At 41.8% G+C, this 22,504-nt stretch overlaps 1 protein-coding gene across 2 annotated transcripts in view; it reads right to left on the bottom strand.

Moving 5' to 3' along the window:
• The window catches only part of furina (furin (paired basic amino acid cleaving enzyme) a), a 77,231-nt gene extending 54,842 nt beyond the window's left edge, over positions 1-22,389 (bottom strand). Inside the window, exons 1-2 of one of the 2 annotated variants that reach the window (XM_076109857.1) lie at positions 22,221-22,389; positions 15,978-16,309 (exon numbers count right to left, since the gene is read on the bottom strand). In XM_076109857.1, coding sequence (XP_075965972.1) covers positions 15,978-16,187 — 210 coding nt within the window. In that variant the 5' untranslated portion in view covers positions 16,188-16,309; positions 22,221-22,389. Of the gene's footprint in view, positions 1-15,977; positions 16,310-21,657; positions 21,841-22,220 lie in introns of those variants that run through there. The other variant, XM_076109858.1, reaches the window with a different exon arrangement.
• Positions 22,390-22,504: the final 115 nt, after the last annotated feature.

The raw sequence follows: 22,504 nt of genomic DNA, 5'->3' as shown, positions 1-22,504 counted from the left end.
AAATGAACGTACAGTAAACTCAGTTACTGTGGGGGATGTTATTAAAGCACAACGGGGCCTGATCACATACAATACATGCGTCCAGCATTGCGGTGGAGAAGACAAAGGGTGAAATCTGACTCTGAACCATAAATCAAAACCCCCGCAGTAGGCATCTATAGCAGAGCTCCCGTCCAGGTCCCTCCACACCCATGGACCACCCACACAGCTGTTACCACTCATGTTGCCTGAGTAGCTCTCTTCTCAAGACCGTGGTAGCGTGTGCAAACTGATGATTGACAGCTCCCTCACTCTGCTGTTAACTTTACTGTACGACATTTCACACCAGTGTCATCAGTTCATAGGGTTTGGTGGCATCAAGTAATTCCCAGCATATGCCACGAAAAAACGATCAGTCATCAAAACATTCACTGATTATTTCTTTGATAATTGACTACGAATCATCATCTAACAAATAACATAAACTCTAATTATATATACTACGAGGAAGTAGTGCTGGGTGACAATTTTATGTGATAATTAATCATCTTTCAATGGAATCATGTATATATACAGATATCGTGAAACACAATTATGTTATCCAGTTGTAAAAACAAGCACATAGTGACTCAAATTTCTCCAAAAAGCGGATCATTTTGGACTAAAGATCTTAATAAAATGAGGAAATTTCATTTGTCAAGTATTTAATTCAAACAAAACAAAACTAGGCTTTACCTTGTGGTTATTGACTATTGATTCATCCAATTACCAGAAAATATGCTATATTGTGATATTGTTATTGAAATGACCTATATCGAGATAGATGTTGGCCATATTGCCCTGCCCTACTAGGAAGTACATTTTTTAGCAAAGAATCACATCTTAAAAGTTCTTCATGTTTTGTATGTAGTATTTTAATTTGTAAAGTCACTATTAACTACAGTGGATTCAAAAGCACAATATTTCCTTCTGATAGGTAGTGGAGTGCATGTGTAACGTGTCATGAAATGGAAATATTTAAGTTAAGTACATGTACGTGAAATTTGTACCTCAGTACAGTGGTTGATTGAGTTACACTTAGTACTTAGTACTTAGTTACATTCCCCCACTGCCCATAGTGACACACCAAAATGTATCCACAATAAAATCATTAAAGAGAGTTAAATATTAAGCCTTTCCTTGTTGGCTCAAAACTTTTAAATGATTTTGAAATAACAAAAAAAGCATGTTTAGTCAACCAACTGTTTACCCCACTGACTCATCCAGTATTGTGGCATTTCAGGTCACACTACTCCACGAAGGGGAGCATTCCTTTCTCTTGAAATAGTCCGGTCCAGTCTGAAGCTCGGAACACGACTGTGACCAGCTGCCAAAACTGCTGGATTCATCATTCTGCCCAAACCACCATGCTGCTGCTGCTGCAGCATGGTGGCCGGGACAATGACAGGAAGGCCAGCCGCAACGGTTCCCTAGAGTCTGACAACAATATCAACGACATGATACTCCGTCCTGTGGAAATTCTCTAAATCTCTGATGAGGATCCGTCTGATTTTCAAGCCACATCTGTAAAACGTTTTCAGCCTTCAGATATTTGTAATGAATTTGAATCATTTCCATATTCATCCGTTTTTGGGATAAATAGGTTTCTTTCCGTAAATTTACTAGAGCGGAATGAGCAATGGCAAACTGTAGTTTATGGTTGCCCTTCATTTCTCTCTAAGTGTTGTGAAACAATGCATGATTCCTGTAACCTAAGGAAACACCAGTCTCTCAGGGTCGCTGTGAGTTGGGACAGTCCCCAAATAGACGAACATGCCGACCTGGTACCAAAATAAGGATAATAAAAGGCTCCAGGCCGTGTTGTGTGTGTTGAGGGAGAGAGCGAGATTCTTTCATAAACAGCTAGTATTATAGGTCTGGGAAGCAGTGGGAGGCTGGCTGTTTTCTGTGGACTAAACACTTGAAGCCACTTGTTGGGAAAGCTCCCTCAAAACTCAAGTCAGCACAGGACTCAGCTCTTTCCAAAGCACCATAATTGCAGTTCTCCTGGCTTACTTTGCATATTAGAAAAGTCAATGAATGGCGGCAGCAGACTCTCAGGGGAAACCGGGAAGGTGGAGTCTCTCCACTGTGCCACAGCAGTGTACATCTGGACTCAAGCCCTGGGAACGAGAGAGTCACTGAGGCTCACCAGCTATACCACCACAGTATCCAAAACATTGGTAACATTCCATGAACTGGAGCAGCCTTCAGAGAAACGCATCCAAGCAGATGGACACTCCTCACAAAACAGCCTCTTCAGAGCTTCCTGTGCAGTTGGTTTCCTGTATATTGTGTTAAATATGGCAAGTCGAGAGAGGCGGTTGTATGGCAGTTCACTCCTGAGCCAATTTCAACATCGGCTCTAGTACATTGCCTGCGTACGATAACATTTATTTGGATCATAATTTATGGATAATTGAAATGCAGAGCAATAAAGCCAGCTTTATGGGGAGAAGTGTCCAGAAGAACGTAAATTAATGTTGCCTAAAAAGGTTATTTGTTCTAAAAACACACAAGTATGAACGCCTTGCAAAATTCAATGAAATCACACAGAGTTGGAGGAGGTATACAGGCATTAAGGGGCCCGTTGACAATCGATTAATAGTGTAAGTCATTCGCTATATAAAGACAAAATGCTAATATGTGCTTTCCAATGTTATATCGCTGAGCACCGAATATCTTTGGGTTTTGGTCTGTTGAAAACAAGTCATTTGTGAAATGATAAGTTGACACACACACACACACACACACACACACACACACACACACAGAGAGAGAGAGAGAGAGAGAGAGAGTATCGTGCCCAATGTGACAACAAACCCCCACAGTTAGAAATCGACTGCATCAGGAATCTAATTCAGTCAGCCCGGCTTCAGTCAGCAAAATCATCACACACAATAAAGAAGAAGAGCTCCGTCTTCAATAGTCGGCACCAGGGATTCAATTTCGCAAACATCTGATGAGGTGGGGGGGGGGGGGGGGGTGGACTGTAACTCATTGATGCATAGCTAACATCAGCAATAAAATATTCATGAACACTCAAAGGCACACGCACCATCAACTAATACTGTACACCGACATGATAAATTCCACGTCCTTTGCAACATGGATAGTTGACGGAGAAAGAAGTGGGCGTTTCTGAGCCCGTGTCGCTCGACTGTCGAGCTCACACTACCCGACATCAAGGACTTTCATAGAACCTGAAGAACACAGATAGACCCGACTGTCACATCAATAAAACAGATGATATAACATCCTGCACGACCAAAAACTCCCTTCTCCAAAGGATATCAAAAGAAAAAAATACCTCTAGCGAATTTTGGAACCATTTCTGCCAAGTTGGCAGATTACCAAAACATTACTGGAAACATTCAAAAACAAATAAGCACCTACTCAGAGTGCAGTGCTGCGAGGAGGAAACAGCCTGGCGCGTGATTGGAAGAGCTGAAAAGCTCTGCAAAATGAATTTTAAAAAGGTGCATGAGAGAGAGAACAAACACATTTGTTTGATATTCTTAGCAAACACTTTGTGCCAAAGATATATTTTAAAGCACGTTAACAAAAGCTCCTGTATCTGCATTTTGAGGTCATTCAGGCCAAAACAGAAAAAGATAAAACCGATGAGAGAAACTAGACGTTCCTTAGATTAGAACTTAACCACAGTGCAAAGACCAAAGTGTACTGGCAGGCACACAAAACGTACTACAAGTGTATTTGTACATCATGTACATCACAATAAGGAATAACAGTATAATTATCGTTCACTATTTAAAATGCAACGCTCCAGCAACACAAACCCAGAATCCTCTGGCATAGAAACCTGTCTTTCCTGTCATGTGTAGCTCAACTAGCTCTATAAGTGATACGGACACCTGATCTGAAATCTAACTCCAGCATCTCTGCTACACTGCAGCACAACCAAACGGCTCAAAAACTGCAGATCTGTTACAACTTAGCAGGAGTCCTGTTACAAAGAAAAAAAATCACTTGCAGCAGTCATAAAAAATAAAAATAAAAATATGCCGCTTTCCTCCCACACTGAATTCTCCATTAGGCTCCTTTTAAAATGTTCACCTCATTGTTTTCATTGTAAAAAGGCTTATCAGATCAAAGCCTGTTTTAAATTGCACCACAAACAGATGCTCCCTCCTCCCGGGTCACATCGTGTGCATGTGTCTGCCAGCATGTGGACACCATGAGGAGGGTGGCTGATTAAAGACTGGAGCGTCCTGTCCTCGTTACTCCATGGCATGAGATACCAGATCAGATGCAAACGACTTAACAATCTAACTTTCTCTGTTGGGCCCCTGAGCTAAGACATTTCTGCTAGACCTTCATATTAAACTTAAAGGGAAACCATGAAGGACTAACATATGTAAATTCATGACGCAAACATCCTGGTTTTCAGCAACAGCACATTCACTTGAGGAAGCCGCAGCACCACCAGACGTTTATCACGTGGCCACCAGAGCAGATGGGTAGGTTCATTGTTTAACGGCCCCGTGAAACGGCTTCCTTTCTGTGAAGGGATGTGTTCATTTCCTCACACAGATGTCGACTCTTAGTCCCGCCAGGAAGCTCAGGACCTTACGTTTAAAAGTTTAACCTTATTTTAGTATTTGTTTCTTCACAACAATCTACTGCATTTGTCAAGAATTCACGCGAGCCAATTTATTCTATTGCCCTCCCAGAAAACCTGCTACGACGAGATATTTATCATTATCGAGATATCGTGAAGATTTGGGCTATTTTTTGGCTTTTCCTTGCTCTTGTTATGCATTTTGCTTTTGTTTAATAGTTGAATAAAAGCGTATTGTCATGTAACGAAAGGTCGCTGTACAGAACTGAACCTACAGACCACCAGGACTCCAGTATGCTGCTTCACACGGCTCCATTGTTAGCACCCTTAAGCTCACACTTTATCTACATCTGTCTTACCTCTTGTTGTAAAAAGATCTTGAATGCGATAGTTTTGATTGAATGATTTTCTTGTTGCAAAATCAGCAAGAGTACGCTAGATTTAGATTTTAACCTTCTGAAGACGGCTTGCTGTAACTGAACCACTAGCTTATAAAATAAAGCACACACTGTCGGTCTGAACTGCTATTACATGCGGTTTCCCCACAGTCTAGAGGTTCCTTGAACCTAACAACTGCTGCTTTGTAAATTACTAAACTTTGGGACTAAATTTAACAAATATTTTCTTTATAGATTAATTAATCTACCACTCATTCTTTTGCTTATTCAATTACTCTTTGAGTCTATGACGTATGAAAGAGTGAAACATGTCCATTAAAACGTCCCAGAGTCCAAGGTGACATCTGCAAATGTGGCATTTTACCAAACAAATAGTAATTAAAAACATTATGTCCCCAGTGATGTATGACAAAGAACAGTAGCAAATACACACATTTGAGAGGTTGCATAGGCTGTTTTTCTGCTTGAAAAACAAGTGAAACGATGAATCTTTTACTTTTCCGTTTCCGCTATACTCGTTTGCTATCAACGGTTTATCACAACAGCAGAGGACAACTCCCCTGCAGTTTATGCGCGTAAGCTACACAACAGGTATAATACATTTAACAAGCAGATACTTAACCCACAAGAGGTTGCTTGTTCGGTTGAAATGATTGTTACTTTTGATTTTCAGAGCAGAAATGTGATGATCAAAAACTACAGCCCACTGCTATTATTCTAACTACGACTAGTATCACATACGACTCTTAAAAAAGGTATTTATTTCCATTTCAGTGCCGACATTCTTGAAATACCTCAACCTTCTCCGTGTGTGCGTGTGCGTACATGTGAGCGTATTGAATAAAGGCCAGAGAGAGATGCGTGTCCGTGTATTTTCCCTCAGAACATCTGGCTCTTGTTACAGCCCCTGTGACCTGTGTGTGGTTCTGCTCCATCCCAGCCCCCATCGCGCCTCTGTGGGGGAGCAGAATAATGACTGAGTGCTGCTGGGCCTTTGCTGCTGCAGTTCCCAGGACCCCCGGCAATATGGGTGTTCACTCCTTTGCTCTAGGCTGGGGACGGCCTCCTGCTGACCAGCTTGTTGTTTCCCCCCCCCCCCCCCATCTTTCTCTACAGGGTGAAGTTTTGTTAAGGAGAACGAGTGGAGCCAGATATATGTATGTCATCCTCAGGAAGTCTCCGGGAACACCGATTTGTGCAATGATGGCCTTTCGTGATATCACTGTGGGGCAGTTTTTTGACACGATAGCAATTATTGGTTTGCCCTGCGGTGACCTTTTGATTATTTACTTGATGTAAAAAGATAAACACATATGAGGTAACAGAATGTCATCAGTGGTGACAAACAGAGATGAGACAACAAATGTTTCGGGCCATTTTCATCAGATACTGTTATCCTAACTTTTGGGCGGTAAACAGAATGTACAGTGTCTACACATATAGTAACTAAAGACTACAAAAGTCAGCTACCTGCATGCTGCTTAGTAAAATACCTAAAAAGGATGTTCAGAAATCCCTTATATCATAACATCTGGAGGGTTCAGGGCATAAGATCAGACTGGTAGCTCTTCCCCTCAATCTTCTATGCACAAAAATAACCCGGTTAAAGGTGGATCAAATGGAGCAAAGACAATTCTCTGGTTTCCCAACTTGCTTTGCAGCAGTATGAAGTGCGTAGGCGTGACTCTATTTTGCTCCGTGACTCCAAGAAGCTGCGACTGATGGATGACAGAAAGACAGACTGAAGTTCACCGCTCTGTTTTTATTCCTCTTTTAGCTCCAGTTTTACAAAGCTTGCTGCGACTGAATCACATTAATACACTCATCTTGTGAAATGTGACACGCATGTCTTTCAGGACCAGTTCCATTATCATATGTCAGATCAACTTGGAGCTGAGCCTCTCACAAAAGAAAGAAAATCTTGCTCTCTGGAGATTGTGGCCAATTTATGAGCTGCTTCAAAAACAAAGAGGTTGATGAGACGCCACAATCACGAGCAAAGTTTCCTGAGAATACCACTACAGTGTAAATACCGCAGTGCCTTACATAATATATGGGAAATTCAGGTTCACCTCGGGTAGTTATTGGATTTCTGAAATGCAATGTCATATTTTTATCTACTTAAAAGGTTTTCTATACATTATTCAAAGCATTAATATAGGATGAAACACCTATTATCTATGTAAAGATATAGTGGATGAATGAAGCCACTCTCCCTGTGTGTGTGTGTGTTGTAATCTGAGCTTCTCTGTGCTTTGTTGACATAGCCGGGTCGGCAGCACGAGCTTTTCTGTGCATGCGAGCGTGCCCCACTGGTTAGCTCACGGCCCCCGCTCTGCACTGCGCCCATGAGGCGTTTACAGCAGATAACACCCCCCCCCCCTCAGGTGAACACGGTTAGCTCCGTCAGCACTGTTTCCATTGTTGCATCATAAGGTGCGAGCCGCTGGCTCAGTCGATGCCCTATTGAGATCCGTGTGGAGGCATGAGTTTTAAAAATGGGCACCTTTGAACTATTTACAAAGATTTCCACTACATACTGCATTACAATGCAAAGTAGGAGAACGCAACATCTACGTTTGCTGACAGGGTTTAACAAGGTTTGTTCCGAATATAAAAAAGATAAATCAAAGTGAAAGGGTACTTTCCCAATGCATACATTTTAGATGATCCAAAAAGTATTCTAATACACGGTATCAGCAAGATTGATTTGTGATGGGGTAATGGTTTAGGATTTAATTTTGGGTACATCGGCTCCAAAGTCCTCTCAATACAGAAGTCTCCGGTAGAGCAAACAGGATAAGGCAATCTCTGCAGTTCATTAACTTCCAAAGAAGAGCAGCTGGCACCGAGATGAAGTGAGATCTAGGTCTGCTTAGTGAGCGAGAGGCCGGAGCGAGGAATAAAAGGAGGCTCTCTCATTGACAGCAACACAAGCACCAAAGGCAGAGAGACCAAAGAGAGAGATGAGCAACTCTGCTGATCATCAACCACAGCGAGATGAGAAGCGATCCCTCCCTGGATAAAAAAAAAAGTCCAGCCTCTTAATTGGTCGGCACCAAACAAGGGCCCACGTCCAACTATTCTGACTGTGTTTGCAGCGTTATCGTTACTGCACTTCAAAGCAGCCCGGGTCTCTAAAGGGACACGCTACACCGGCTCTATAGAGCTGCACACTCCGCTAGAGCCATCAGCTCTCATTGGCTAAAGTAGGCCACAGCCACAGTACATTAAAGATTGATGAAGATATTGAAAGTAAACCAGCTTACAGAACATGCTTAAGCATAATAAAATATTTAGAGGTGGCAATCTATATAGCTGGTGTGTTTGACTCAAGGACCCTGGAAAGGCCCTCAGGGTATAGTAACATATCCTGGATGAATAGAAACAGTGATGCCGTTTCAAAAGCTGGTTTCTGTCCAGGTGTGTGTGACATTTACACTACATGTGTGAGCCTTCTTTTAGTGTTTACCGTGTGAAGATGAAAAGGTATTCGTCATATTCACAATGATTTAGTGACGTTCGCTCTAACAGCTGACTCTAAATCATCGGTCCTCCACATGTCCCAGATACATTAAATGGGCTGTGCTTTCCCAGTTATGGCTCTTTGTGCGTTTACATTAGAATATCGGAAAATACATCTTTTATCGCCATCAGAGCATAAAGTATTGCAAATGTTAGCTGGCATAAATTAACAATCACCCTCACAATAATAATTAATTCCAGAAAGGCTATTTTCATTTTTCATGTGGGCGTATTTAAATGGAACGCCTGCTTTTGTTGAGGGAACCTTATTATTCACCTCAATGCAGCTGCTGGAAAAAAAACATACATAAGTCAGTCTTTGTGACATTTTCAAAAGTTAATTTCACACTTTGGTACAGTTAGATGAAGTTGGATGAAAGCATCTTGTTAGGGGGCTAAAGTTAGGTTGAGAAGCACAGAAAAGTGCTTCGTGCAGGCGTTGGCGAGTCTAGCTTCGTGGCAGATGACACGGTGGCAATGCAGCACGAAACAAGAGGAAACACCTGTGTGGGATTGAACAAATCATGCAGAGCAGCTCATTTCAGCACTCAGCAGGCAGCTTCTTCTCCAATCATATCTTGTCAGAAGATTTTCCAGCAAATTTCTTCAACCCCCCCCTTTTCCCCGCAGTTGATTGCTTCACTTCTCCAGAGTCCAATTATGGACTCCATACCTTCAGCCTCTCATCTCTGGTGTTTTCCCAATACAGTCTGGTTGTACTTTGCAATGAAGTTTCATCCGAGAGAAGGCTGAAAAATAATCTAACCCTTATCAGGCAGAGCAGGACTAACAGATTAGCAGAGCCTCGAAATTGAGGGGTTGCAGTTTACTCAATAATGTCTCCACAGTAGAGACCTTAAACGATTAGCAATTTTTGGAGGCCAGATAAGAAGCGACAACTTCGTAACAGAGTAGCGAGACCAGAGATTCAACAACCTTTTGTTACATTCACAAAGTAATTATTTCAGGTTCCAAGTCACCAAACAGTTCCATGTATCAACAAGGATGAATCGTCTTAAGTCAACAAAACACGCCTCCACCTTGCTACGCAAACTGCATACAAACCGCATTATTTATCCGAGCTATACAACTAATGGAACCGTCCAATGCCGACAACACAGGTTAATGGATAAATAAATAGAGACATCCCTCATGCCAATGGGGTGTGACTTCTATGTACTCATGTTACGACAAATATAATATGACACAGAATAACAGCTGCTGTAATTTCTGAGAGAAGGACAAACAGAAAACTTGGAAGTCAATCAGTCGAAGAACTCCTGCTGCTCACCGAGTACCGAGTTGCAGTCGTTGTGGAGCAGCTTAGCTTAGCATAGTTTAACCAAAGTCCATCTAAATGTACATTTGGACATTGAAATTCAAATCAACTGCGACAGAAAAGTTGGTCTAGGTAAATTATATTGATATGAGACTTGATATTTTTGGGGATTTTAGATTTATTTATTTTTAAATATAGTTTTAAATGTTTTTTTTCTTGGAAAGATGCACAATGGCATACTGACTGTAACCGTCTGGTCAAATGGTGTGTATCAGTCTACCAACATGTCTGAGTGAATTATTTAATCAAATGTTTTTGCATGGAAATATGATCTAAAAAGCTCAAAAAGTCACATGCATATGATGTCACATTATGTGGATATTAAATATCTGATTTTGCCAGCCCTATGGGGAAAAGACTTTTCATTTAAAGTGAAGACATATGGGAAACCCAATCAAATGTGGAAGGAAGAGATTAGAAGTTCAACCCTCCGCCATTTCTTTAACTACTTTTCTTTTTGTTGTGGGCTACATTAAAGTTCTGACAGAGGTTTCCTTTAAGTTCAGTGCGTTGACATGAGTTACAGATAGGAGAGAGCCTTCATCAGAACTACAGATAATATCCGTCTCTTTGGCTCCTTCTTTAATCTTGTGCTGAACAGAATATTAATAACCTTCATAAAAAGGGTCTAACCATTTCAGACAGGAGGGAAAATAGGCCAAGATGGTGCCACGGAGTACAGTGGGGGCACAGTATGCCAAACACAATCCTCCCTTACATGCAAAGCCCTGGGGAGGGGAGGGGGGGTTGGGGGGGGGGGGACCAGCAGTACGAGCTTTGAAGGCACTTGGCCTCTAAATATGAACACGGACGGTTTTATCCAACACGAGTAACAGAAACCACTGCTCACAAGAAGGGAAGTGACACGCTTCTGAGAAGTGCTCCATTTTACTTTGAAGTGAGAGTCGTAATAGAGGACTTGCATACACATTTCTTTGAGGTATTTATTCACATTTCTTCCTCCACCTCTGGTTAAGAATAATCAAAGAAAATAAGAGATTTATTTTGCATCCTCTAAACATAGTGTCACGTAAGTGTAAGACTATTTTAGTTTTTTCATGAGTGAACAATAGTAACCGGTTTCATATTCCAGGAGGAGGAAGCAGGAAACAAAAACACTTTCTTCGAAATGGTGCCGTCGACACTTCTTATACAACACTTCCTCATGACACAGGCTCTGTGCAGGTAGACTTCCATCGACGATGTTAACAACTAAGACGAAATCACTCAAGCACAATTTAAAAGTTGTTTTGAATGTGATTTTGAAGTTTTAGTTCTCAACAATAATAACGCGGTAATGTCATCGGTTAATTTTTAAACAAGATTAATACAATGAATCCAAAGGCTGTAAGTTGCGCAACACAAGGTAAGGCCATAAAGTCGTCCCGAAACATTGCAAAGAGCAAGTTAAATATTCAGACCCAGTGCGTCATCTTCAGTAAGGGAACTTTCATGAGCTGCATACGAGATGGACGAGATGGTGAAAGCCTGAGGCCACAGACAGAGAGGCACAATGTTTCAAAACACATGACTGACCTAAAAAAAAAAAACACAAAAAACACAAAAAGAATCCATCTCGCCGTTAAACCAGCAGTCGATGTGAACAGATCAAATAACAAAGGGCTGCTTTTGTTGTAGCCGTAAAAAACCAACTGATTTAGTTTCAAATGAATCCTTTGATCTTGTGGCTGTTTGATCCATTTCACAAACTGCACTATAATGATTCTTAAGAAGTATTTAACTTGAGTCAGTCCTCCTTATCAAATCACTCCTTACTACTAATAACAGTCCCTCTAATCCCATTTATTTAAATAACGGCGGTGGAGGCGCAATTGAACCAGACGTAGCACCAAAATGTGAGTTGCCCCGGAAAACAAACTGCAGAGCAAGCCTGATGATGTGGGCAAAAAAGGTCTTTAAAATGTAAAATAACCATCCAGAGAAGCAAGCTGGCAGTTAATACCCATTTAGCACAGTGTGAGTCAGCCTTTTCTTCATTTTATTACTTTAACTTAGTTTTAATTATTCCCCTTGTTCTGAAATGGCCCTATAATGTACAAGTCGAGTCAAACTGACTGCAACCCATTTGCACACCACTTGGTCACGGCACCCCATTACTTTTAAAACAGATAGTCCGGTTCATTTCAAGTACATTCATATTTATATTCTTGACTGGCGTCACCTATTGCAAAGAGAGAAAAGGGAGGAATTCTAATGCCAACCGAGTACGGGATGGAGCAGAGAGGGGGTGTAACTCTACTGAGACAGTTGGTGCATCAGGGTTTTACATGATTTGCTGCTGTCAGAAAATGTTGCTTTAAAGTTTCCTCTTTGACAAACGACCAACCCCGCTGTCACACTGGCTAGCTGGTCTTGATTGATGAGTAGTGACAGCAGAAGGAAGAGACTTCCAAGTGACTTTTGCTTTGGCCCCCGACACACCAAACCAACCGTAAAGAACTCGCATCAACAAGGACGGACAGATGCATTACATCAGCCGGATGACTAGCCAGTTTTCTGTCTTCCATTTCAATCCAACCAATTACTTTCAGGTCACAGCAAATCTGACTGAAAAACAGCCATTACTACTGCTGCTGCCACCAGCAGACAAATACGGAGAAACCACACGAAACTGTTGAATACAACTAGTTTACTGAGTCTCTGAATAGAAGGAAAGCATCTCGAGGGCAGCAATGAGTTAACTTAAATAAATTCATTAATGTGTATGAATTGTGGCAAGCTGAAACAATTAGTCAATTGACAAAAATATTAGATGCCAACTATTGGGATAATCGAATATCGGGTCACGTTTCAAGTAAAAACGATGAAGCGTTACTGCTTTTCATCATCTTTAGATCATCGTAAAGTTTAGCATCTTTAAGATTTTGATTGTTGACTGATGGGCATTTATGACATTATAAAAACAAAACAATTAATCTATAATGAAAATAATCATTAAGGTGCAGCCCAAAGCATAATTCAAGCAGATAAAGACACATATCACACAGCAGTAAAACAGCATTTACGTTACATTAAATCTGCATTGTATCAGCAATAAGCAAAATCACGTTCGAAAATGATCTACTCAAAATGAGCATTGTATGGGGTAACACACGACCGTGTGTCTGCACCATCATGACAACATGCTGCACGTGTCATGATGGTGGATTAAACAAAGTGACATGTTTAGGGTACAGAGGGTATGGTAGTGTGAGTGGGGCGAGCGAAGGCGGATAAAAACAACCATCATCAGAGCGGTAAAACCTGCCCATCTGTGGTCTCTGATCCTCCCCTCAAGCACTGCCGCCTAATGCCAACACCTGCACACACCAGCAGAGCCAGACGGAGATCTCAGGACCCCCCCCCCCCCACAGCTGTAGGCAAAACAACCTTAACAGATTTGTTTGTTCCCAGCTCTAGAGGCTTCATTTTAACCAGTGACGTACTGGAATGCAGTCACGAGCATCGTTTATTTTTGTCCTCACTCGTGGTTACACCTCACCTTTCAAAGTTAATGAGCAGAAAGAATGCATCAATAACATGCCGACGGCCGAACAGATGCGACTGTTTCATGTCATTTATTCTGAGGTCTATCATGGCCATGTGATGTTGCCAGTTCTTATACTGCATGTGTCCAAGAGAAAGCCTCCTGAAGCCTGCGTCTAAAGAGGTCAACTTAATTACGGCTGCAACCAACAATTGATTTCGTTATCCGTGAATCTGTCGAGTATTTTCTCAAACAATCAGTGATTGGTTGGTCTACGACGGAAGAAAATGGTAGAAAATGCTCATCACGGTGACGTCTTCAACTAGTCATAAGTGAGGATTAAAGAAACCCTCAAAACATTCACGTTTGAGAATACATTCAGAATAATAACTCAAGTTGATGAATTCATTTTGAAACTGAATCTCAACACCACAGAGACCTTCTCAAGTAGAGGAATAACTTGCCCGTGCACAAAATGGTTCTTTCCTCTCGCAACGAAAAGAGATCCGTCTCAGGAATTTCTGTTTGATTCTTCAAAATTACTTTTTCATTTGGCGCCAGCAGCGTAACACACGCACATCAGAACATATGTCATTTGTGAACATATTGTATTCATTTACAAAAAGGGGCAGTGCACAGCGAGTGACATTTTAGCTTCCACCTCAATATAAAGAGTTAGCTAATGAGCTCATTTTCACCTGTAGTCCCTGGGGAAGTTATTACAAATGAGTATAATAATAGCTAATGTTATCAATACAGCGCTTCATCAAGCACTACAGTACAACTAAATACAGCACAATGAGACATAAATACATTACGAAATTAGCATATATATGTATTAAAAAAATGAGTTGGTTTGCTTTAATCCATCTTTTAAGCTTGTGTTTAAAGTGAATTAGTGCTCTCCAATAGGAAGAGTATTCAGTAGTGGTTGGTTGACAAAGAAGACTTTGTTTGCCCAAACTTGGTATGTCTGTATATTGTACTTCACAGTCCTCTCTGGTTGACGCTGTTGCCCTGCCGCATTTGAGAGAGTTCAAGGTTTTACACAGCATTTATCCAGCTAACTTTATGAAGCCTGCTCCGCGAGACAGGCCCCTGCTCCGCGAGACAGGCCCCTGCTCTGCCATTTCTCCATCTTGAACGCTGTATCGAGGCTAGCTCGTCAAACTAGCACTGGTCAGAAACATTAGCCCATTTTCCTTCCCTCAAAGTATCATTAAATGGTTTTAAAGCAACTTGCTGAGACTGTCCAAACCACACCGCTTCTCGTATCCAGGACGCAGTTCTGCAAGAACACGGGTGTAATTGCTGTGTGTTGAGTCCTCACTGTCCACGGGCAATACATAGTTTAAGGATTAAAGTGTCTAGGATTACTCATTAGTCTGCATGCTGTGATTCAGAGCGCAAATAACATTCCTGGTCATGACCAGTAAGACCATATGGTGCAAAGCAGAACACGGAAAAGTGCTGAGACTGTGGAATTAAACCAGGAAGGAAGACTTCACTGAAACAGTTTTAGCCCAAACTCTTCAGTCAGGAGATAAAATCATTCAGGCCTGGTGTTTGGGAATTTCAACCGTTTTAATCCAGTCGGTGTCGATGTGACTACGATTATTTGAAATACGTCTGAACTGTATGATTTTTAAACCGGAAAATAAAGTGCTGTGCCTGGAGTGAGAGTGAGAGTGAGAGTGAGAGCACTAGATTTGAGTGTACGCCCACGGCTCAAGTGAAGTTTACCTCAAAGAATCACCTCAAACTCTCTCTGCTGTGTTTAAATAGAACAGTCTATACTACAAAAAGCTGAATCTTTTCAATATCAGTATCTGTGTGATCCACATCAATACATAAAACACAAACAAAACATAAATCTGTGTAGCCTTTGTAGGGTTCAGTAGTCTTTGAATCCGTTCCCAGCTGGAGACGTAGTTGTAGTTGTGGCTGTGTGGCTTTAGACTATTGTCATAACCGGTTCAGAAACAAGCAAACAACCAGGATGGAAAAACATCTATTGTTGTGACATATGCGTTTGATCAGTGCATTGGTACAAAGGCATCCTGCTTCTTGCAACACCACTGTCATGAAACAATGTTCAAACTCAATGAGCTGTAAAAGCTCTTTTTTTTTATTACAACGACGAAGTGACAAGCTGTTTAGTGATCACATCTACAGTCACACAACAGGTTGAATATTGGGCTTCACTGCAGCTGACTACACAGAGAAATAAGATCAGGATTTATAAATACTTTTAAAAGATTTTAGTGTTTTGTCTTTGGATGGAAAAAGAGAAGCCATGCTCCTACTGTATCATGCTCTCTGACAGCTGAGACAACAGGAAACTACAATAAAATGAACCTCTTAAATAACAGCACATCTGGACATTGATGGGATATAATAACACAAAAATGAAGAAGTCAGATATTATGCACACTGTCTAATAGCAGCAAACTCGCCTTTTATGCCACCTTTCAGGAGGCCGATGCGTCCTATGTTTGCCTGGTCAAAATGTAGTTTTATTTTCCACATAAGGCTCCTGTATCACCCCTGTTCTTAAGCGCTTTCTCATATCTAAACATTATATCGATGCAAATGCAGGACAGGAAAAACAAAAATCATATTACTTACATGTCCGTGATTGATGAACCCATGTTTACTGGCAATTTGCTGAGCTTCCTCCTGACCTCCAGGTATGTGGACAGCCCATGTGTTGGTGTAGACCTTCTGACCCAGTGCTGGATCCAGCCCAGAAACCAGCAAGACCAGCAGAGGCCCGAGTAGCAACTCCAGCAGCCGGAGCCTGCGGCCTACAGAGGGACACGGAGGGCCAGAAGCCATGGGTTCTCCTAATGAAGCACAGTCTCTGAGCACGGCGTCTCTCCGACGGGCCGGGGCTGCCGACGGTGCATGCAGGTGCACGGAGGAGAGTCAAAGAAGGGGAGGGGGCAGTCACTGCTCACCTGACAGCAAACAAAGGAAGAGACGACGGTCATTTCTTGTGATTGTAAAACTGAAACCCAAGAGAAGACTGTAAACCCTGGACAGGTCAAGATCCAAGAGGGAAACAATTCACAAGAGACCGAACAAAAAACACTTGGTCCAAACGTAAGGTTTTGTTCTGCTCACTATAGTTGCTTCAATATTTGAATAAACAGTAATAGGGGGAATGAACTGGGAGTGACTGTTTCCAGATTTTAAGATGTACTGAATACTGACTGACATGTCGAAATAAAAGACAAAACACATTAAATAACATCTGAATCCGTTTTGTTCGTGAGGAATAACAGCCACACCGACAGCAGTTTGAACCAGACGTACAGCCCAGCTAAGTACAGGCATCTGATAATCCCACAGGAAGCAGTGAGCGGGGCACCAAGGCCGGGCCTCGTGTTGTGGTCTCACACACACACACACACACACACACACACACACACACACACAAGCAGAATTTGGCGTGTACGGTCCCGTGGGAGGATCCGGTAGATGAAGCTTACGAAAGAAAAATGCTAAGGTGTACTGGGTTTGCCTGCAGAGGTGAGAAGTGTGGCTGGAAAAGCCAGACTACGCCCTGGATGCCGAGGGATCACAGCAGAACCGGTCTCACTCCGAGCTGAAGTGGCCACTCAACAGTGGAGCTTAAATGCCGGAGACAGCCACTGAATGGCTGCGGCCAACGAGAGAACATAGACACTTAAAAGTGTCAGGGGAAAAATGTTTGACTCCAGCATTAAATACCTTGATTTGAGCGTGGGTATTTCTTTGCAGCTTGCTGAGTCATGCGTAATCGACAAGCTGTAGGAAAACCCAAACTTCTAAAAACACAATCTTATGAATCAGACAAAAGCAATCCATCATACGAGTTTGGCTCCAGAAGCCAGCGCTCATGGTGTAAAGGTTGAGGTACAATTTTGCCTCCTTACTGTTGTTTCAAGCCAGACGGGTCAGCAGTACCTTCAGTCTGTTGAGACTATTATCCTCAGTAATAACTCTATTGTAAGCCCCGAGTTGACTGAATACAGCGCTCCTATTCTGCGTCTGCTATTGTTTGCAGTCGCATTTATTCTCCTGATTCCAATCTATGGGACAGGGTTTCTCATCACCAGGGACGATACATCAACCGGCCACGCGATGAACAAAAAATACTCAGATTTAACTCACTGTGTCATTACGCCACACAAGCTCCCCAAATGTCCCCTGAACAGTTTGTTGTGAAGCAAGAATAATGAGTTTAGAGGTAGCTGGGACATTCATCATTAAAAATAATTGCTCATTTTGTCACCGGTTTATATTTTATTAGACTAAATACACTTTAAACCCCAGACATAAATTCACAAACCTTTTCAAAAGAGCATCTGTTCACCGTTTTATTTCTAGCTGTAAAGGACACTTTTGGGTCATAAATTCCTCAATCATCACGTAAAACATGAATAAGGAACTTTATTTCATTTAATTACACATTTACAGGTATTTGTACTACATATACAACTTAAGATATACGTTTTGTTTGTTGGAGAAGGACTACTCTTCCATTTACAATTAAATACCAACTAACAGTTTCCCACAGCTTTGATACATCTTTCACTAATTCAAGTATACTAAAAAGCAACATTTCAGTCATAAAGCATTCATGACCAAGTTATAAATGGTCTTTCTGTGAGAATTACTCTTGCTACACTAAAATAATATCTTTCTGGCTTCTTTTTAAACAAATACAGGCAGTGTAGATCTAAATTGTATTAATGCCATTTATCATTTATTACACCGTTATTACATTGCAGACAGCCCTCACATGTTTCATATAAAGAAGCCCTGTTTGATTAGTGGTAATTAAAATCAATATATAAACCCACTGAACCCTCCCATACATGTAGAGGAACAGATCAAAATGTTTGGTGGCATAAAGTGAAAAAGACAACTCAAAACTGACACGACTTGATGACCGTGTGGTAAGTAACAAGTACATGTCTCCATGATGGACTTTACAGGTCCGCCTGGCTGTGAGTCGGTACGACAAGCTGCTAATGTTCATTTCATAAATACCTGGATAACAGCTAACAGATACATATATATAAACAAGCAACATGTTAACAAATAAAGCAGAACAAATCAGGTGCCGTAAGTGTCTCTCAAAGTAGAGCCGTTTCTAACGTGCAAACCTTCAGTAAAACCCAAATCCCTCCACCACCTTTTTAATTCTTCCATCCTGTTTAGTTAAGCCTCTTCAAAACACAAACAAATCAGCCGAAATTAAGTAGCAAGGATCCACTCCCAACATTAATTACATGTTTAATTGTTGCATCATCTGTTCAGTTTCTATAAAATTGAGGACAAACTGGCATATTCAAGCCAATAATTGTTTACGTTTCAATCATATTTAAATTAAAACACGTTGGGAAATGATAAAACAAGCTAAATAAAGACAGCGGGAGATAAATCTGCTGGCACAACTCACTCGACGCTGTCCTTGGTCCTTTGATGCAACAGGTGAACAGAGGGTGAAGATTTGATTTGCAGGCACACGCTGACTTTTAAAGCACCGACGGCTGTGACCTCATCAGGGCGCTCAGCCAATCGGTGTGTTTAACGTCAGCGTGAGAACCACACGCCGCGGAGCAGCAACTGCCAAACTACTTTACTGTGTTCTGGAGCGTCGCGCTGCGAGTGATCTTCAGTGTTACTACAGTAAATGAGACCAGACGGTGATAATATAACAGAAGAAAATACACAACATTATAATTAGCCAAGTATCATTAAACCCAAACAGGATGATACCAGCCTCATTACCGAACTCAAGTTTACAGCTCATCAGTTTATTATTCACATTTTAATGAGATAAAAATGATGTCTGCATATGACCCTTTACTCATTATCACATTTCTTAGAATCATTGGATATTCAGTCATTGTGACACATGAAATCAATATGTCAGTGCAGGAACACTCAGATGGCCCACAGAGATCTAATACAAACAAGCTCTGTGTCTGTGTGTCTGTGTCTGTGTCTGTGTCTGTGTCTGTGTCTGTGTGTGTGTGTGTGTGTGTGTGTGTGTGATGAAGAGACAGTAATAATCATGATGACATTCGGTTAGTTCAACATGCCATAAACAACACTTAAAATCACATCGCATTTGCAGCTAAATACTGCAAAATACATCGTAACCTCAGTTTGTAAATTGTGATGTACGGAGGTTTTCTGAACAGTAGAACTGGATTTATTGCAGCAACACACCGTGTTACACAGGCAGCAGACTACTGGCTATTATTCAGAGAAACTATCCAGGATACTATGTGGAGGTACTCGTGTTCAATTAGCACTACCCTTAATTACAAAGTCTTTTACAGCTGGGCTAACACTCCACAAAGCCTCTATTTTACAAGACACGGTCTTTAGTGGAGTTAGATGCAGTAATCCAACATTCAGACCATTATTATCACAAAGAGTGCACTTTAAATGTTTCCATTGTTTGCTGTTCTGGTTTCCAAATTAGGTTTTACATGTTTTCCTTGTTTATTCTCAAATGAGTGCTTACGGTTTAAGTGTTATCTGAATTTAAATGAAAAGCATCTTCAGAGCTTGCATCACAGGCTTATAAGATGACTTTCTCTACATGTATAAGTTAAGAGTCTTAAATGTTTTAAATCTTCCATTCTCGAACATTCTACGTGTTTACAAGACAGGAGCTTGTTTCACAAAGAGACTCTAGATATGGATTCTGTCTTTGCGACGAGTATTTTAGATGTTCAACTCGAGTGATGAATACCATGTGGAGATTCATATTCTACGGTTTTCAAAAAGATAGCTATCAGAGATTTAGGCAAACAGGAAGACAGACATTTTTTTCCTCTTTGTACTTGTTGGATGGAGCCTCAGGCCGACAGACAGCTTTCACTACAAGCTGAATATAAAGCGAGAGTTGTGATATTTAAACATTTCTACTTCGGCGTTTGAATTAGATTCAATGTGTTGTTAATTCAAATATTAACAAAAACAACAGCGCTGTGAGAGCTGTGGGACCGCTGTTGGAAGTCTGGAGGTGCTCACAGTAAAAAAAAGGGGGAAAACAGGAAACAAAATGGTGAAAGTGAACACCTCTGGAGAGGAAGAACTGTAGAACTCCATATCCTGACACAATGAGTATGAAAGCCTTTATTCTGGATGTAAAGAAGCAGAAAATACCTTTGAGTTTCATATAACACCTCATTCGCCCTGCTGAATGAAGGCTTTTAATAACACTGTATTTTTACCTCTCCGATGGTGTAGGATTTCACCATTTTGCTCTTTATTTAATAAACATGTACACCTGGAAACTAGTTTCAGTGTTTTAAAAGTGTGTCACCATGACCAAACATTACATCATCACAGGGTATTTGTTCAAAGTATTTAATTCGCAATCATCTTTGCGAGGTAAGACTTATTTCTTATAATGGGAACTGGGAAATGGGTTCACTCTCAGCTAGCCTAATTAAAGTGCTTGCAAACAACAAAAAGAAAACTCTGTGGTCTGATAGTCATTTTCATTTTTCCTACATTTGTTTTGACCCGATCTGTCTTGTTCTTCAGACTTCCTGCAGTGACGGTCAGCATTAACACATATTTTCTATTACACTTAAATAGAGTTTTACCTTTTTAAGTTCAGTTTTCCTGAGATAAGACAGCACGTGCATTTCTATAGATGCCAAGGCCGTGCTCACAACAACTGAAACATATTATCACACCATACAAGCAAGTGGCCTGATACTCTCCATCACAACATGGTGCTTTGAGTATTTCAGATGCCTTCTTTGCATTTGGCACATCTAACATGCAAAGGGGCTACACAACCTGGTTTCAGTGTGCATCCATAATGATCAACAGCTCCGTGTTGCATCACTGGAGAGGTACAATTACAGTGTTGGGCGTAGGAAGCACAGACAACACAAGGAGGGCAGTGACACTAAAGAGCTGGAGCTCAGTTGCACTTGTGAAACGATGCTTTTCACAGAAAGTCAGTATTCACATCAATCCAGTTCCATCAGATGGAGAGGACAAACACAACGGTCCGACCCAACAACATCAGCTGGGCTTCTGCACCGATTGCTCCTGGTGTCAAAGTTCAGTCCCGAGGGAATCCAAGTGCTCGTATAATAATAATAAAAGTATGCTGCTGCATGTGTAAACAACGAGGAGGAGACATTAAACTGCAGTTAACAGGAAAACCTCTCTCGCTCCGGCCTGTTAGTAACGCCAGACACTTTAATGCCTGTGAGCTAAAGTTAAGAGGTTTAAATACATCCGCCGATAGGAGCGAGTTAGCCGTCGGTTGACTCACCTCACACGTTAAAGTCCGTGACAACAACACTGGGTCATAATGTGGTGGCTGGAGCTGATCCGATGAAGAAGAAGAAGAAGAAGAAGAAGAAGAAGACTCCTCGGCTTGACAAATGTGTCTGAAAGTGTCGTGATTAACGAAAACTTGACACCGCTGGTAGGCTGACCTGCTCCGTCTCGCAGGTGCCTCCCCCTTTCCCTCCCCTCTCATCCACCCCTGGCGAACATTTCCGAACTCACATTTTACTACTCACTCACTCCGACCGAGCAGTGTGGAGCACCAACGGCACACTCCGTTTCTCTCGCTCTCTCTCGCAGGAACAACCATAGAAACCGTACGCGGCGCAGTAGACGTCACCTCGGCGTGAGTGAGTGAGTGTGATATCCCCGGTTCTTTCACGTACAAACTGACAGCCACCGGGATCGGCAAGACAACAGGGCGGTCCTGTCCCGTCCGGTGTCAGGGTCCCGGTGGTACCAGAGGCAAACTCGCCGACCACGCAGCCCAAACTACAAAAATACAAGCTCGTGCAGACGGGGAAACTTACAATCCGCTCAACTTACCAGCTTCCGTTTACATCCTGCTCGACCCGGCTTGTTGTTGTCTCTGACCGCGGTGTTAGGACCGACGACGGCACGGCGAAGCGGCTGAAAAATTGATAAGAGTGAATTGCTGGTTATAAATGGTCATGATACCCCTCTGGTGTACCGCTGAGTGGTCCGTACAAGCCCCAGGAAATACGTCACGGCCGTGGACAAAGTGGAGACGAAGCAGCACCTACTTACTGGCCAGCAGCGCTGCGACACCGCCACCTGCTGGTCACAAGCGGCATATCACCCTAATCCTT

The sequence above is a fragment of the Anarhichas minor genome, unplaced genomic scaffold (assembly GCF_050575085.1).
Source record: "Anarhichas minor isolate MPS153535 unplaced genomic scaffold, ASM5057508v1 ptg000042l, whole genome shotgun sequence".
Lineage (NCBI taxonomy): Eukaryota > Metazoa > Chordata > Actinopteri > Perciformes > Anarhichadidae > Anarhichas > Anarhichas minor.
This window is presented reverse-complemented; position numbering and strand designations above follow the sequence as displayed.